Source organism: Equus przewalskii, chromosome 2 (genome assembly GCF_037783145.1).
Source record: "Equus przewalskii isolate Varuska chromosome 2, EquPr2, whole genome shotgun sequence".
Classification (NCBI taxonomy): Eukaryota; Metazoa; Chordata; class Mammalia; order Perissodactyla; family Equidae; genus Equus; species Equus przewalskii.
Genome location: NC_091832.1, coordinates 14789331 through 14806130, shown reverse-complemented (window position 1 = coordinate 14806130; position 16800 = coordinate 14789331). Strand labels below are relative to the sequence as shown.

General features: G+C 41.4%; 1 protein-coding gene across 16 annotated transcripts in view; it reads left to right on the top strand.

The window, feature by feature from the left end:
* Nucleotides 1-16800, top strand: part of CFAP57 (cilia and flagella associated protein 57) — an 83364-nt gene that overhangs the window by 62048 nt on the left and 4516 nt on the right. For all 16 annotated transcript variants that reach the window (XM_070609937.1, XM_070609942.1, XM_070609947.1 and 13 more), the window contains one exon: nt 5488-5620. In XM_070609937.1, the coding sequence (XP_070466038.1) occupies nt 5488-5620 (133 nt within the window). The remainder of the gene's footprint in view (nt 1-5487; nt 5621-16800) is intronic.

Genomic DNA, 16800 nt, shown 5'->3' with positions numbered 1-16800 from the left:
TGTCGCAATGCAGACCCCATTTATCCTGCCTCAGCCACTCTGGGAGACCTTGAGTAAATTCCTTAACTTCCCCAGGAGCCGCCTTCCCTATCTGTAAAATGGGGAGAGAACACCAACTTCAGTGAGTTACCGCGAGGCTTGAATGAGATAACTAATGTAAAGCATGAGGTACTGGCCAGGCCCAGAATACCCTTCTTCCAAGAAAGAGACTTCTTCAAGAATGAACATCCAGTGGGAGAGCCTCTAAAGCCATCACAGCACAGACCGGGGGCCTGTGGGCTGGGGGCATGAGAGATGGGACAGTACAACTGATCCCAGACCCCCCATCTGGTGGCCCGGGGCACCTGAGGTCTTGGTATGCGTTGGTAAGGAGCTGTGTCTGCAGGTACCACGGCCCTGGCACTTCAGTTCAAAAAGGCCGAGAAAGGCCGGGGCGGACATGGTGTCTGAGAGAAACTTAGTAGAAAACACAGAAAATGAGATCACTGTCCCATTTGTATGTTCAACAGGCGCGCAGGGCCTCCCCCACTCATTCTCCAACACACTCGCAGATAAGGAAATAAGAGTTGCTATGCAATACAAACATCTAGGACACTTATTCCATTCATTTAGGATGCATCCTTGGAGGGCTTCTTACATGCCAAGCTCCATGCTGGCCATGGAAGATTCCAAGAGGAATGTGATAACGTGCCTGTCCTCAGGGAGCTCGTGGTAGGGAACTTGAGCCAGATACAAACAATCACTGCTCGATCCCGCGTATCCAGTGCTGTGGGCACATTGTAGAGACAGGCTTCCATTAGGTGAAGTGTATTTGAGCTGGGCCTTGAAAGGTGAGTAGAGGATGGTCAGGGAGCAAATAGGGGAAGAGCCTTCCAGACAGAGGGCACACCAGAGAACAGGACCAGGAATCCACAGACCTTACTTTATTGCAGAGCTTGAGGGCAGGGAGAAAGAGCCCACTGGAACGGTAGGTAGTTTAGGGTCCCATTGAAAGGGCTTTCCATGCCACACACGAAGCATAAAGTTTATCTTATAAGCAGGTGCCACCCAAGGTTTCTTAAGTAGGTAAGAGTGTTTTCTGTTCTGAAAGGCTAACTCGGTCGTCAGAGTGGAAGGCCAGTGGGGACAGGCAAGTTAGATTAACAGGAAAGCCAGTTAGATGACTGCCCAGGGAGGGGGAGATGAAAAAACCTTGGGAGAGGAAAGTTGTGATGTCAAGAGTAGAAATGATGAGGGGCCAGCCCTGTGATGTAGTGGTTAAGTTTGGTACAATCCGCTTCAGTGGCCAAGGTTTGCAGGTTCAGATCCCAGGTGCGGACCCACACAACTCATCAGCCATGTTGTGGCAGCCACCCACATACAGAATGGAGGAAGATTGGCATAGATAGCTCTGGGCGAATCTTCCTGAAGCGAAAAAAAAAAAACAAAAGAGGAAGATTGGCACAGATGTTAGCTCAGGGCGAATCTTCCTCAAGTGAAAAAAAAAAAACGAAAGAGGAAGATTGGCAACAGATGTTAGCTCAGGGCGAATATTCCTCAGCAAAAAAAAAGTAGAATGATGACTAGAAATGTCAGATTAGACATGAGAGGAAAGTTGAAAGAGGAGCAGAAAAATGGTTCATTTGTGCAGTTAGGCAAATGGCAAGCCCACCAATTGTGACTTCCAGAAAGACCTACTAATGCAGGGTTTCCAAGTTCATGGAATCAGTTTTGCCTGCTTTTTCCATACTGCCAGGCACTGTCACATTCTTAAAGGCATCAACTCAAGGCTGGCCAGTAGGGGGTGCTACAGGCATTCCCTTTCTTCTTTGCCCAACATGGGCTTCTGAAGATCTGCCAGGGTCAGTTTCCACTGTGGCTCTCTGGCATCACCCCCAACCAAAGGCAGTCCTAGGCAGCTTGGCGTAGTCCTTTGTTTCTAAGGCTTTCTATATAAACGGACCTTAGCATCCCCCAGCCAGTCTCTCTTACAAGTCTTACCCCAAGACGTGGTACTTGATGGACCCCAGGTCAGATTTTCCCTGCTGCAGAGGAGCTGGGTGGGGGTCTGGAGGATTGCAGAGGCTTTTGTAGGCCATCCTGACCAAGGAGGGATCCGGAGCAGAAGGCTCAGCAAACCTGTTGTGCTCACATTTTATTTCACAAAGCTACACGAAGCACATACAGTTGACCTCAGTGTGATTTCTGCACTCTTCAGAACACAGGACCACCCCAAGAAGCACTCTTTAGGAGCCCCACTTGTCCTTTTAGGGTGCTTCCGTGGCCATTATACTACGTGAGGTGTTGGAATGGAGGTAATGTAAATGAGAGATGGGAAGGTGGAGTCTGGGAGGCAGCCGTCATAGAGGAACCAGGCCCTTGGAGGCAGACACAACCAGATTCAAATTCCAGCTCTTCCACTTAGGCACTGCCTCAGTGTCCTCATATGAAAATGAGTCTAGTAATAGCTTCCTCATAAGGTGGTTGTAGGGATTAAATAAGGTAACATATGCAAAATGTTTGATCCGGTGCAGGGATCTAATCAACCCTTGAAGTTATGATTGCTCTTGTTGTCATTATCATCGTCAAGCGTTTGGTACCTCAAATCCTGCCTGCTCCCTCTTGGCCCTGGGCCTGAACCCTCTTCCCTGTCCCCCACCTCCCCAGGGAGCCTTCCTCACATGGGGCGAGCACTCCTCTTCAGACTCTCATGGCATCTCTCTGCGTTGGATCCCAGCTGGACCTCCCGTGTCTGGCACAATGGCCAGCGCATAGTGGTCTTCCAGAAACTGTTCTTAGGTGATTTTTATGGATGAATGAACAAAACAAAAAAATTGAGGTGGCAAGCTTCTTGGATGTGTCTGAGGCTGGCGGTGAGGTCAGAAACAGGCATTCTCACCAAAAGATACCAGGAGCCAGAAGTCCCCATCATGATGACAGGCTTGTTGAGGAGGGAGCGGGTAGAAAGTAGGGCAGGGGCTCCACTTGGGGCCATTACAGTAGCAGTGGGGCGGGATGCTGAGAGCTGGGTACAAGTCACCGCAGGAAGGCTGGACACAAGATTCCGTTCAGACACAAAATCAACAGGATTCAGTGACAAAAGAGGTGGAATGACCAAGAAGTACCTTAAGGATGTTTATGGAAAGGATTGGCAAATGGTACTCTCAGGCTCTAATCTTCATTCTGACTATGATTACTTTATTAAATGAGGCACGAGAAGTGAAGGTAAGTGACACCAACTGAGAGGAGGAGCTGAGAGAGCCCCTCAGCGCATGCGTTTGTGCGTGAGCTCCCTCTGGCTCTCCTGAGAATCCTGTCTGGTCTCCCCAGCCCGACCTTTACCCCCTGGTTTGTAATTTCCTCATTAGTAAGAATCTTGTCTTATTCCACTTGGTATCCACTGTATGTTATTCATTTGCTTATCAATTCCACAAATATCTATTGAGCACTTCTTACAGGCAAGGCAGAATCCAAGGTCTTAGAATGCAATAAATCTGTATTTAATTGATCATGTCATGATACGATATGAAGGGCTTCCACGGGGAGGAAGCTGGCGGAGCGTTTCACTGGAAAGGAAAGGAGATGTGGGAGATGCATCACCAAGGCATGGGTTGGTTAAAAGGGTAAAAGATCAGATGGAGAAAACCTGCTGACTTCAGAGAAAAACAGGCACGAAGCCTGGCCTGAGAACGAGGCATTGGCAATCCTTGGGCATTTCATCCAAGAAGGAGAGAATTTTGCTTAAATGAAGAATGCTGAATTAAGTGGTATACTGAAAATCTGAAGGTGTACCTGACGTGCTTGGATGAAGAGGCTCTGGAGGAAAAGAGTATGTGGGGGCGTCTCCAGCTCGTATCCCATAACAGAGGAGTGCTCGTCACGGCCCGGTGAGAATAATGCTGGGGGTCATCCTGTTCCCTGGGCTCTGACCTCACACTCACCACTCCAGAGAGAACATCCTAAGTGGAAGCACAGTCCGTTCCTCGCACAGGTCTGTTTTACATAGATTTGGCCTGCATTTGCCATTTTTGGTACTCAGACCCTGGAGAGCCTTGCTACCCACAGATGGTCTGGCCCGTGGCCCAGCAGCAGCATCTCTTGGGAGCTGGTTAGAAACGCAGAATCTCAGCACTGGCTCCAGACCCACTGAGTGAGAAGGCACCTCTAACAGGATCCTCAGGTGATGCATTTGCAGAGTCCTATGAGAGGCACTGTGGTGGACAAGCCAAGTCCTAAGGCTGTGTGGGCTCTAAGAGCAAAGTGGCCAATCTCTCTCTGGGCCCATGGTGATGGGATGTCTCCATGGAGCCACCCTTGGTGCCTTTGTGCTGAGTGCGAAAGGAAGGCAGTGATTTGAGGTGTGGGAAGGGAAGAGACTGCTTGGTCCAGAGTGCAGAGGCCCCACTACCTGTTCTGAGCAGGCTCTTTGTACTCCCCTCCACTCCCCTCTCTGCATTCAGGGATACAGAACTTCTGCAAGTCCCCCACACACCAGCCGTGTCATACTTCTGTACCTTTGCTCCTGCTGTTCCAGTTGTATGGGACGCCCTTACCCTCTCCTTGGTAGCTCCTTCACGCCTCAGCCCAGGGCTCAATCTCTAGGAATCTACCCTGGTCATTCGGGCAGTTTTTCCTCTGTGCCTCACTCCTCCATCACAGTAAGGTGGCCACCATGCTAAACTGTGCTCAGATTCCCCACCAAACTCTGAACTCCTCAAGAGCAGAGGCCAGGTCTTACTGTCTATATACCTCAGGATCAGCACAATGCCTGGCACATAGTAAGAGGTCAATAAATTGGATGGATGGATGGATATTTGTCAAACACAAATGAGTAGTGAACTTCCAATGGATATAGCAAATGTTAATTATTCGTGTACCTATCTGTGTTCCTCACTGGACAGTATGCTACTGAAGGCAGAAACCACGTCTTATTTCTGTCTGCATCCCAGGGACATAGCAGATACCATATAAATATAGGTTCAGCAAATGAATGGGAAAACTGAATAAAGTATAGCATGGTACTTAGTTCAGAGCTCTGGAGCCAGACTGTCAGGGTCAGAATCCTGGCTCTGCCACTTGCTATCTGTAATCTGGGCAAGTTACATAAATTCTCTATACCTCAGTTTTCTCTTCTGTAAAATTGTGATTGTAATAGAATCTACTCGTTATTATGGGTTATTATCAGTGCATTAAATTCATATAAGGTGCTTAGAAAAGTGTTGTTGTTGCTGTTGGTGTCGGAAAGAGCCTAGAGGGATGGGAATGGTACACACTGTCTGTATCTTACATTGCCAGAGTCCACCTGAAGGTAAGTTAGCTGGTACCTCGAGAGGCCAATCCATGAACTAGTATGAAGACTCATGCCCCAGTAGAGGAACCAGAGAGTTAATCTGGGCCCAGGACCAAACCTGCCCATTCCCCACACCCTTGGTCCCAGACCAGGGTAGGCCCTGTGCCCACTGATCACCCTTCTGTCCATACTCACTCACTCTTCCATCTTTTCTATAGGAAAATGTCTCCCTGATCAAGGAGATTAATGAGCTCCGCAGGGAGCTGAAGTTCACCCGTTCCCAAGTCTATGACCTTGAAGCAGCTCTAAAACTGACCAAGAAAATCCGACCACAAGATGTTCAAGAGACAGGTAATGTCACTAGTGGTCAAGGGACATGGGCTTTGGAATCAAGGGACTGATGGCAGCCACGAGCAGGTCTCCCTTTTGGCTTGCAAGGCTGCCTCTCCCAAGTTTCCTCCCATATCAGGTCACATCTACCCGGTGGCTTTCTGGGAACCTCTGCACCAAAGGCCTGCTCTCCCAAAGATCTGTGAGGACCTTACCACATTCAAACATACGCAGGTCCAAAATCCTTGGGGTTAGCTATGATTTCAGAGTTCAGAATCTCTCAGATTTTAGAAGGAGCACACTATATACTGTAATTCCAGTATTTATTCTGTATAGAGGAGGAGTCTGGGGCAGTGCCCTGAAATCAAACATATTAGTATTTCCGTAGTGAAACGTATGAATATTCCTACTAAACTTCCTAAATTTAAAAATGCTTTCCATTTTTAGAGCTTTTTCCATTTTATAATTGTGGCTAAGGGATTATACAATTAAAATAAAGGCAAAAAGAAAAATCAGGACAGTTGGAAACTAGACTTTTGGTGGTAACCATGATACATTCTACAGAGAAGTCAAACTATAATGATGTACACCTGAAACTGATATAATGTTATAAACCAGTATGACCTCAATGAAATTTTTTTAAAAGATCAGAAACTATTTAAAGGGAGAGGGGAAAGAATGACAGAAATATTAAATGAGTTAGTTACTGCAATTATATCCTAAAATTATTCTGAATTTCTGATAGCCAAGGCAAAAGGGAAACAAAGAAATATGATATTTTGCATGGTTCTTATTAATGGCAAGGAAGATTTTTTTTTCCTGGAGAAACAGACCTTTCCCTGGCACTCAATTCTGTAAGAAACTTATCACAGGGATCCTTACGAAAGGGATGTTGAATAGTGTAACCGACAGTCTTTAACTGTAGGTTTTCAGACAATAAAAAAACATTCTTCAGGCGTCCATTTCTTATCTGGACAGTCAATAAAATCCAAGAGTATAAGGCATTTCTATGGAAAATTAAGCCAATGTGATTCAAGTATATTGTTTTCTGGTGGTTCACATTCAGGAATAAAACTTAGAAACCTTGGTGAACTGAAACATCCCATGGCTGTGGACTGGATCTTTCAAATCTCAGTTGCCTCATGTACTATGGTTATGTGAGATAGTATTATTGGGGGAGGTGGCTGAAAGATACACAGGAACTCTCTGCACTGTTGTCATAACATCCTGTGAGTCTTAAACTATTAAAAAATTATAAATATATAAAATATGTGATTTTATATTTTATATCATGTGCCCTTTTCTTGAGAGTTGAAGAGAAGTTGAGACAAGAGTAAGCTCTTTGAGCAGTACCTGAAGTGGCAATATTAGGTCTCAAGAACTGACATATGAGCACAGCATGTGTTATAAAGACTGAGAATCTTGACTTCTTGGAGATGAAACCATCTTTAGTTGGAGGTGAAGCACAGATGTGCCTGTGAAAATTGCAAAACTTCTCTTTAAAAAATACTTCAAGGAAGGGGGCGGAGCAAAATGGCGGGGTGAGCTGACCCAGGATTCTCTCCCCTCCAAAATACAACAAAAGATTGGAAGAACTGAATTTCAGAGAATAAACATAATGCCAGCGTGTTAGAGACCTACAATACCAAGAAGGCGGAGATCATAAACCTTGCTTACACCCTCGGAGGCGCTGGAACGGTAGGAGAGAACATCGCTCCCTCCCCTAGAGTCTGCGTTCGCTGCGGCGCAGGTCGGGAAGGAGCGGGGGAGGGGCCGCGCGACCAGGGGATCATCCAGGACTCCTGCCGCTGATTCAGTGGAGACCCGCTGACGGGGGGAAAGCTTCTGTCGGCGGGGACCCCATAAATCAAGGGCCTTGGGAGACCAGAGAACAGAACTGATCTGAACCCAGACCGGCGTGTGTGAGTAACAGCCCCTCCCCCCTGGCAAAGCAGGTGGGCGCAGCCATCTTGCCCCAAGGCGGAGAGCTAACACGCCGCTCTCGACCCCCATCTAGTGGCGACAGGCTGTAACTGCAACTGAATTCTACCACCATGAGAAAAAACCGCTCCTCTGCCGTCCAGCAATTTATAAAAGCCCCAGACCAGAAGGAAAACAATAAAAACATAGAATTAAGTCCTGAGGACAATCTGTTGTTAATTAGGTAAACTAAGTGATAATGAGTTCAGAGCAGCTATAATCAAAAAACTCAATGAGGTAGAGAGAAAGATAGAGAAACAAGCTGAGTTCTGGAGTTACTTCACAAAAGAGATTGAAATCATAAAGAAGAATCAAACAGAATTACTTGAGATGAAAAACACAATGGACCAGATAAAACAGAATACGGATTCCCTGAATGCCCGTGTAGACAACATAGAGGAGAAAATTAGCATAATCGAAGATAGACAGGCTGAATGGCGCCAGACAGAGGAAGAAAGAGAACTAAGAATTTAAAAAAATGAGGAAAATCTCCGAGAGATAATGGATTCAATGAGGAGTGAGAACATAAGGATCATAGGAATTCCCGAGAATATGGAAAAGGAAAATGGAGCAGAAAGTGTGCTTAATGGAATTATTGAAGAGAACTTCCCAAATCTAGGGATCGATGGAGAAATGTGTGTAGAGGAGGGTTTTAGATCTCCTAGATTTGTCAATGTAAAAAGAGCTACCCCACAGCACATAGTAGTAAAGTTGGCAAAAAGGAATGATAAGGAAAGAATATTCAGGGAAGTAAGGAAAAAAAAGAGAATAACCTATAAAGGAGCCCCTATCAGACTGTCAGCGGATTTCTCTACAGAAACCCTACAAGCTAGGAGAGAATGGAGTGACATATTCAAAGCTTTAAAGGATAAAAATCTTCAGCCAAGAATACTCTATCCAGCAAGAATTTCCTTCAGATATGAGGGAGAAATTAAATCTTTTCCAGACAAACAAAAGTTGAGGGAATTTGTAACTAAAAGCCCTCCATTACAAGAAATCCTCAAGAAGGCTCTCATACCTGAAAAAAGAAAAAGGGAGAAAGGGGACACAATCCACAGACTAGGGAGACCGATGGATAGAACCAGAACAGGGTAGCAAATATTCAATTATAGCATTAGGGTAAAAGTAAGGGAACTACCAAAACAAGGACGATCTTAGCACTCTAACTACCAATGAATAAGACGAGTTGGAATAAAAAATGAAAATAATTATTTAGGAGGGGAAGAGCAAAGGGTCTAAATCAGTATCGGTCAAGTAAGTAAGAGACCACCAGAGAATAGACTATATTATATACAAGATTCTAAATACACACTTCAAGGTAGACACTAAAATAAAGTACAGAACAGAGTCACAAATCATAGATAAGGAAAAATCTAAGAAACCCAGCATAAGAAATTGCAGTATTAAATGGGTAGTCTAAAGCACACAGGAAAACAAGATAATGAGCAACAGATTGACAGCATTAAGTCCACATGCATCAATAATCACTCTCAATGTGAACGAATTGAACTCTCCAATAAAAAGACCCAGAGTGGCAAAATGGATTAAAGAACACGATCCAACAATTGGTTGCCTCCAAGAAACACACCTCAGCCCCAAGGACAAACACAGACTCAGAGTGAAGGGGTGGAGGACCATACTTCAAACTAATAGCAAGGAAAAAAAGGCAGGTGTTGCAATTCTCATATCAGACCAAGTGGATTTCAAAATAAGACAGGTAAAGAGAGACACAGAGGGACAATATATAATGATCAAAGGGACACTTCATCACGAAGAAATAACGCTTATAAATATCTATGCACCCAACACAGGAGCACCAAGATTCATAAAGCAACTATTAACAGACCTGAAGGAAGATGTTAAAAACAACACAATAATAGTAGGGGACCTCAACACCCCACTCACATCAATGGACAGATCATCCAGACAGAAAATCAACAAGGAAATAGTGGAGCTGAATGAAAAACTAAAACAATTGGACTTAATAGACATATATAGATCACTCCACCCTGAAGGAGCTGAATACACATTCTTCTCAAGTGCACATGGAACATTCTCTAGGATAGACCATATGTTGGGAAACAAGGCAAGCCTCTACAAATTTAAAAAAATTGAAATAATAACAAGCATCTTCTCAGATCATAGTGCTATAAGGCTAGAAATTAATTACTAGAAAAAAGCTGAGAAAGGCACAAAGATGTGGAGACTAAACAACACACTACTGAACAAGCAATGGATCATTGAAGAAATTAAAGAAGAAATTAAAAAAAATACCTGGAAACAAATGAAAATGATAGCATGCCATACCAACTCATATGGGATACAGCAAAAGCTGTATTAAGAGGAAAATTCATCGCAATACAGGCACATCTTAACAAACAAGAAAAATCCCAAATAAGCAACCTTAAAGCACACCTAACTGAACTAGAAAAAAAAGAACAAATGAAGCCCAAAGTCAGCAGGAGAGAAATAATAAAAATCAGAGCAGAAATAAATACTATTGAAACGAAAAAGGCAGTAGAAAGGATCGATGAGACAAAGAGCTGGTTTTTTTGAGAAGATAAATAAAATTGACAAACCACTAGCCAGACTTACAAAGAAAAAAGGGAGAAAGCTCAAATAAACAAAATCAGAAATGAGCAAGGAGAAATAACAACAGACTCTGCAGAAATACAACAGATTATAAGAGAATACTACAAAAAGCTATATGCCAACAGAATGGATTACCTAGAGGAAATGGATAAATTCTTGGACTTCTACAATCTCCCAAAGCTCACTCGAGAAGAGGCAGACAATTTGAACAGACCAATCACAAGGAAAGAGATTGAAACAGCAATCAAAAACATCCCAAAGAATAAAACCCCAGGACCAGATGGCTTTCCTGGGGAATTCTACCAAACTTTCAGAGAGGATTTAATACCTATCCTTTTCAAGCTATTCCAAAAAATTAGGGAAGATGGAACACTTCCTAACACATTCTATGAGGCCAACATCACGTTGATACCAAAACCTGACAAGGACACCATGAAAAAAGAGAACTACAGGCCAATATCACTGATGAACATAGATGCAAAAATTCTAAACAAAATTTTGGCAACCAGAATTCAGCAATTCATCAAAAGAATCATACATCATGATCAGGTGGGATTCATACCAGGGACACAGGGATGGTTCAACATCTGCAAATCAATCAACGTGATACACCACATCAACAAACTGAGGAATAAAAACCACATGATCATCTCAATAGATGCAGAGAAGGCATTTGACAAGATCCAACAGCCATTTATGATAAAAACTCCGAACAAAATGGGGATAGAAGGGAACTACCTCAACATAATAAAGGCCATATATGACAAACCCATAGCCAACATCATACTCTGTGGGCAAAAACTGAATGCCATCCCCCTGAAAACAGGAATGAGACAAGGATGCCCTCTATCACCACTCTCATTTAACATAGTACTGGAGGTCCTGGCCAGAGCAATCAGGCAAGAAAAAGGAATAAAAGGAATCCAAATCGGGAGGGAAGAAGTGAAACTCTCGCTATTTGCAGACGACATGATCTTATATATAGAAAACCCCAAAGAATCCATTGGAAAACTGTTAGAAGTAATCAACAACTACAGCAAAGTTGCAGGGTATAAAATCAATTTGCATAAATCAGTAGCATTTCTATACTCCAGTAATGAACTAACAGAAAAAGAACTCAAGAATACAATAGCATTCACAATCGCAACAAAAAGAATAAAATACCTTGGGGTAAATTTAACTAAGGAAGCGAAGGACCTATATAATGAAAATTACAAGGGCTTTCTGAGAGAATTGGATGACGACATAAGGAGATGGAAAGACATTCCATGTACGTGGATTGGAAGAATAAACGTAGTTAAAATGTCCGTGCTACCTAAAGCAATCTACAGATTCAACGCCATCCCAATCAGAATCCCAATGACATTCTTTACAGAATTAGAACAAAGAATCCTAAAATTCATATGGGGCAACAAAAGACCCCGAATTTCTAAAGCAATCCTGAGAAAAAAAGAACAAAACGGGAGGCATCACAATCCCTGACTTCAAAACATACTACAAAGCTACAGTAATCAAAACAACATGGTACTGGTACAAAAGCAGGTGCACAGATCAATGGAACAGAATTGAAAGCCCAGAAATAAAACCACACATCTATGGACAGCTTATCTTCAACAAAGGAGCTGAGGGCATACAATGGAGAAAAGAAAGTCTTTTCAACAAATGGTGCTGGGAAAACTGAAAAGCCACATGTAAAAGAATGAAAATTGACCATTCTTTTTCACCATTCACCAAAATAAACTCAAAATGGATCAAAGACCTAAAGGTGAGACCTGAAACCATAAGGCTTCTGGAAGAAAACGTAGGCAGTACACTCTTTGACATCGGTATTAAAAGGGTCTTTTCGGATACCATGCCTTCTCAGAGAAGGGAAACAATAGAAAGAATAAACAAATGGGACTTCATCAGATTAAAGAGCTTCTTCAAGGCAAATGAAAACAGGATTGAAACAAAAAAACAACCCACTAACTGGGAAAAAATATTTGCAAGTCATATATCTGACAAAGGCTTAATATCCATAATATATAAAGAACTCTCGCAACTCAACAACAAAACATCAAACAACCCAATCAAAAAATGGGCTGGAGACATGAACAGACATTTCTCCAAAGAAGATATACTGATGGCCAATAGGCACATGAAAAGATGCTCATCATCGCTGATCATCAGGGAAATGCAAATCAAAACTACACTAAGATATCACCTTACACCCGTTAGAATGACAAAAATATCTAAAACTAATAGCAACAAATGTTGGAGAGGTTGCGGAGAAAAAGGAACCCTCATACACTGCTGGTGGGAATGCAAACTGGTGCAGCCACTATGGAAAACAGTATGGAGATTCCTCAAAAAATTAAAAATAGAATTACCATACGATCCAGCCATCCCACTACTGGGTATATATCCAAAGAGCTTGAAGTCAGCAATCCCAAAAGTCCTATGCACCCCAATGTTTATTGCAGCACTGTTTACAATAGCCAAGATGTGGAAGCAACTTAAGTGTCCAGCAACAGATGAATGGATAAAGAAGATGTGGTACATATATACGTTGGAATACTACTCAGCTGCAAAACAGAACAAAATCATTCCATTTGCAATAACATGGATGGACCTTGAAAGAATTATGTTAAGTGAAATAAGCCAGTGAGAGAAGGACAATCTGTGTATGACTCCACTCATATGAGGAATTTAAAATTATGGACTAAGAACAGTTTAGTGGATACCAGGGGAAAGTTGGGGTGGGGGGTGGGCAGAAAGGGTGAAGTGGTGCACCCACAACATGAGTGACAAACATTAATGTACAACTGAAATTTCACAAGATTGTAACCTATCAATAACTCAATAAAAAAAAAAAGAAATCGTTTACAGAACATTTACTAAAAAAAAAAAATAATAAAATAATAAAAAAATTAAAAATACTTCAAATATCCCCAAGCATCCTAGCAAATAATCCATTGAGACCTCCTCAGGATGCCCTATGATATAGTCATGTTCTTCTTATTACTATCATGGAAATTTTCAGAGAGATACAAATATTGAGAGAAAAATCTAATGAGTTCCCATGACTTCATTCCCCAACTTCAACAAGTATCAATTCCTGACACTTGCTTCATCAGTATCCGCCCCGCCCCCCGCCCCAGTTATTTCTGCCAACACCCAGCGTGGATTATTTTGAAACAGACCAAACATCACATCATTTGTGCAAGATAGTTTTATTCATGGAAGATTCATTTGTAACAGTTGACAACAGGTATTACCAGTTGTCTGCCTTGATCCTGAAGAACCTAAGTCTGACCTCTGATTTTGAACTTAGGCCCGCCACGACAAGTTAGCTCAAAATAGTCATCCTCAAGTTGTTTAAGGAATTGACCAATTCAGTTGGTTTTTAAGAATTCATTATCTGAACAGGAGAGGTTGCCATCCCCAAACCACTGGTTTAGCTTTAGCAGCATTTATGTTTTCATTCACACAACAATTAACAGGTCTAATCAACACATCTGTTTGTTTTTCAATTATTAAAATCATGTCATTAGAACTTTTAATTAAAGATGGCTAATTGAAAGCCTACCAAAATGGCATAAATAAACCATAAGATCAAAGAAAACACAGAACGAAACAAGAGATGCAAAATTTTAAAAGCTGGAAAATGGATAGATGAATGGTAACTGACTGCATAGGCCCAAGACCTGAATCCTAAGCCAGAGGAACTATAGGGAACTAGAAGAAACCTAATGTACATCACAGAACCCTCAAAAGGCTCAGGAATTAGCAGAAGCAGATATCCCTGGAAGAGGAGGTGAAGGTAGGGCTGAAAACAAGAGGGAAAGTCTCTAAGAGCTGATAGGTCGTCCACTGTCCAATGGTTAAACAAGTCGACCTTCACGAGGGCCATTATCATGAAATTTCAGAACACCAGGATACAAAGAAAAGCCTGCAAGTTTCCAAAGAGGAGAGTGGGAGGTTTTCTGCAAAGGATCAAAAATCTCAATTGCAAAATACAAAATCAACACACAAAAATCAGTTGCATTTTTATACGTTAACAGCAAACAATTCAAAAAGGAAATTAAGGAAACAATTCCATTTACAATAGCATCAGAAAGAATAAAATACTTTGGAATAAAGTTAACCAAGGAGGCAAAAGACATGTACGTTGAAAACTACAAAACATTGCTGAAAGAAATTAAAGACACCAATAAGTGGAAAAACAGCTTATGTTCACGGATTGGAAGACTTCATATTGTTGGGATGTCAGTACTATCCGAAGTCATCTACTGATTCAATGCAATACCTATCAAAAGCTCAGTGACTTTTTTTTTTGCAGAAATAGAAAACCCATCCTAAAATTCATATGGAATCTCAAGGTACCCCAAATAGCCAAAGCAGTCTTGAAAAAAATAGAACAAAGTTGGAGGTCTCACACTTCGTGATTTCAAAACTTACTTCCAAAGCTATGGTAATCAAAACAATGTGATGCTGACCTAAAGATAGACATAGACCAATGGAATAGAATAGAGAGCCCAGAAATAAACCCTCGTGTATATGGTCAAATGATTTTCAACATGAATGCCAAGACCTTCAATGGGGAAAGGACAATCTTTTAACAAATGGTGCTGGGAAAACAGGATATTCATATGCAAAAAATGAAAGTGGACCATTACCTTACATAGTATATAAAAACTAACTCAAAGTGGACCGAAGACCTAAATGTAAGAGCTGAGACTATAAAACCTGAAGAACAAAATAAAGGGGAAAAGCTTTATGACATTAGATTTGGCAATGATTTCTTAGATATGACATCAAAAGCACAAGCAACAAAAGGGAAAATAGATAAAGTAGACTACATCAAAATTTATAACTTTTGTGCATCAAAGAACACTATCAACAAGAGTAAAAAGGCAACCCATGGAATGGGAGAAAAATATTTGCAAGTCATATATCTAATAAAAGACTGATATCCAGAATATGTAAAGAACTACAACTCAACAATAACTAAAAAAAAAGATTTAAAAAATGGGAAAGGACTTGAATAGATGTTTTTCAAAAGAAAATATACAGATGTCTAATGAGCATGTGAAAAGATGCTCAACAGTAAAAATCATAAGAAATGTGCAAATTGAAACCACGATGAGGTACCACTTCACACTCATTATGATAACTATTATCCAAAGAAAAAGATAACACATAAAATGCAAGTATTGGGGATGATGTAGAGAAAGGAAGGAAGAAATGGAGTCAAATGAGTATATAATGAGCTAGGAAACTGTATGGGCCAACTAGAGGGGAACCCTGCCTTGCAGAGGGAGATGGGTGCGATACGTGTCTGTCAGCCTTGGCTCTGGGTGAAGGGGAGAAAAAACAAGAGAAAAATCTTTCCCTGAGAATTCCAACTAAAATCCACACTCAGGCAGGTTTAAGTCCAGAATTTATGCTTAATTTGTAACTCAGAGCAACATTGGCTGAGAATTTAGTTTAAAATTTAGTTTACAATGACCCACACTGGTTGTGTCCCCAGATCCCAAGCAGAAGCAGATGCAAATTCTCTCTGGAAGACTACCTTGTAAACCCAGGGGTCGAAGAATTCCCATAGATAATATTCCAAGGAGCGTGAACTCGTGGTCAAAACTCACTAAACATGTGAGGAAATAAATCACCCTGAGTGAAAAGCAACAAAAGTGTCAAACTGCAGAGTAAAATCAACAAGGACCGTGGATAATAGAATCATTAAAATACGAATGTTTACTATGTTTAAAAAAATAAAAAAGGAATTTGAAAATAAGACAAAAAAGCAAGAATCTCCCAAGATTGATGAAGTCAATTTGAAAAAGAACCAAAAATACTTCTAGAAATGAAAACTGTAATTAGACTCCATGGACAGATTGAAGAGCAGTGTAGACACATCTGAAAGGAAAGTCATGAACTAAAAGAATGAAGAAATTACCCAGGTTGTAGCCCAAAGGGACAAAGATCTAGTAAAAGACAAAGAAGATGGAATGGGATAACCCAACTTATGTCTAATTGAAGTTGGAGAAAGAGAGAATGGGAGAGGGAACATGACAATAAAGAATGGCTGAAAGTTTTTCAGAATTGATGAAAGATGTCCATCATCAGATCCAAGAGGCCCAGTGGATCTCAAGCAGGAGAAATAAAAAAGAAATCTACATCAAAACTGCAGAAGCCAAAGAAAAAGATGTTAAAAACGCCAGAGAGAATGGATAGATTGCATACAAAGGAATAACAATTCAATTGATGTGTGACTTCCCAATAGCAACAGTGTAAACTAGAAATAGTGAAATAGTGTGTTCACAGTCCTGAGAGGTAGTAACTCTCCCCTAGAGTTATATAACCAATGAAACAGTCTTCTGAAAAATGGGTCCACAGGAAAAAAATTTCTGACAAACAGGAACTGAGAGAATTTGTCACCAACAAAACCTCAAAGGAACTTCTAAAGGATATATATCAGGAAGAATAATTATTCCAGAGGAAAGTCTGAATGCAAGAAGAAATGATGAGCAAGGAAAAGGCAAATATGTGGAATCTAAACAATCACTAGTTGTATAAAACAATAAAAACAATGTATAAATTGTGGATTAAAATATCAGGCTAGAACTAAAACACTGGGCGTATAAACC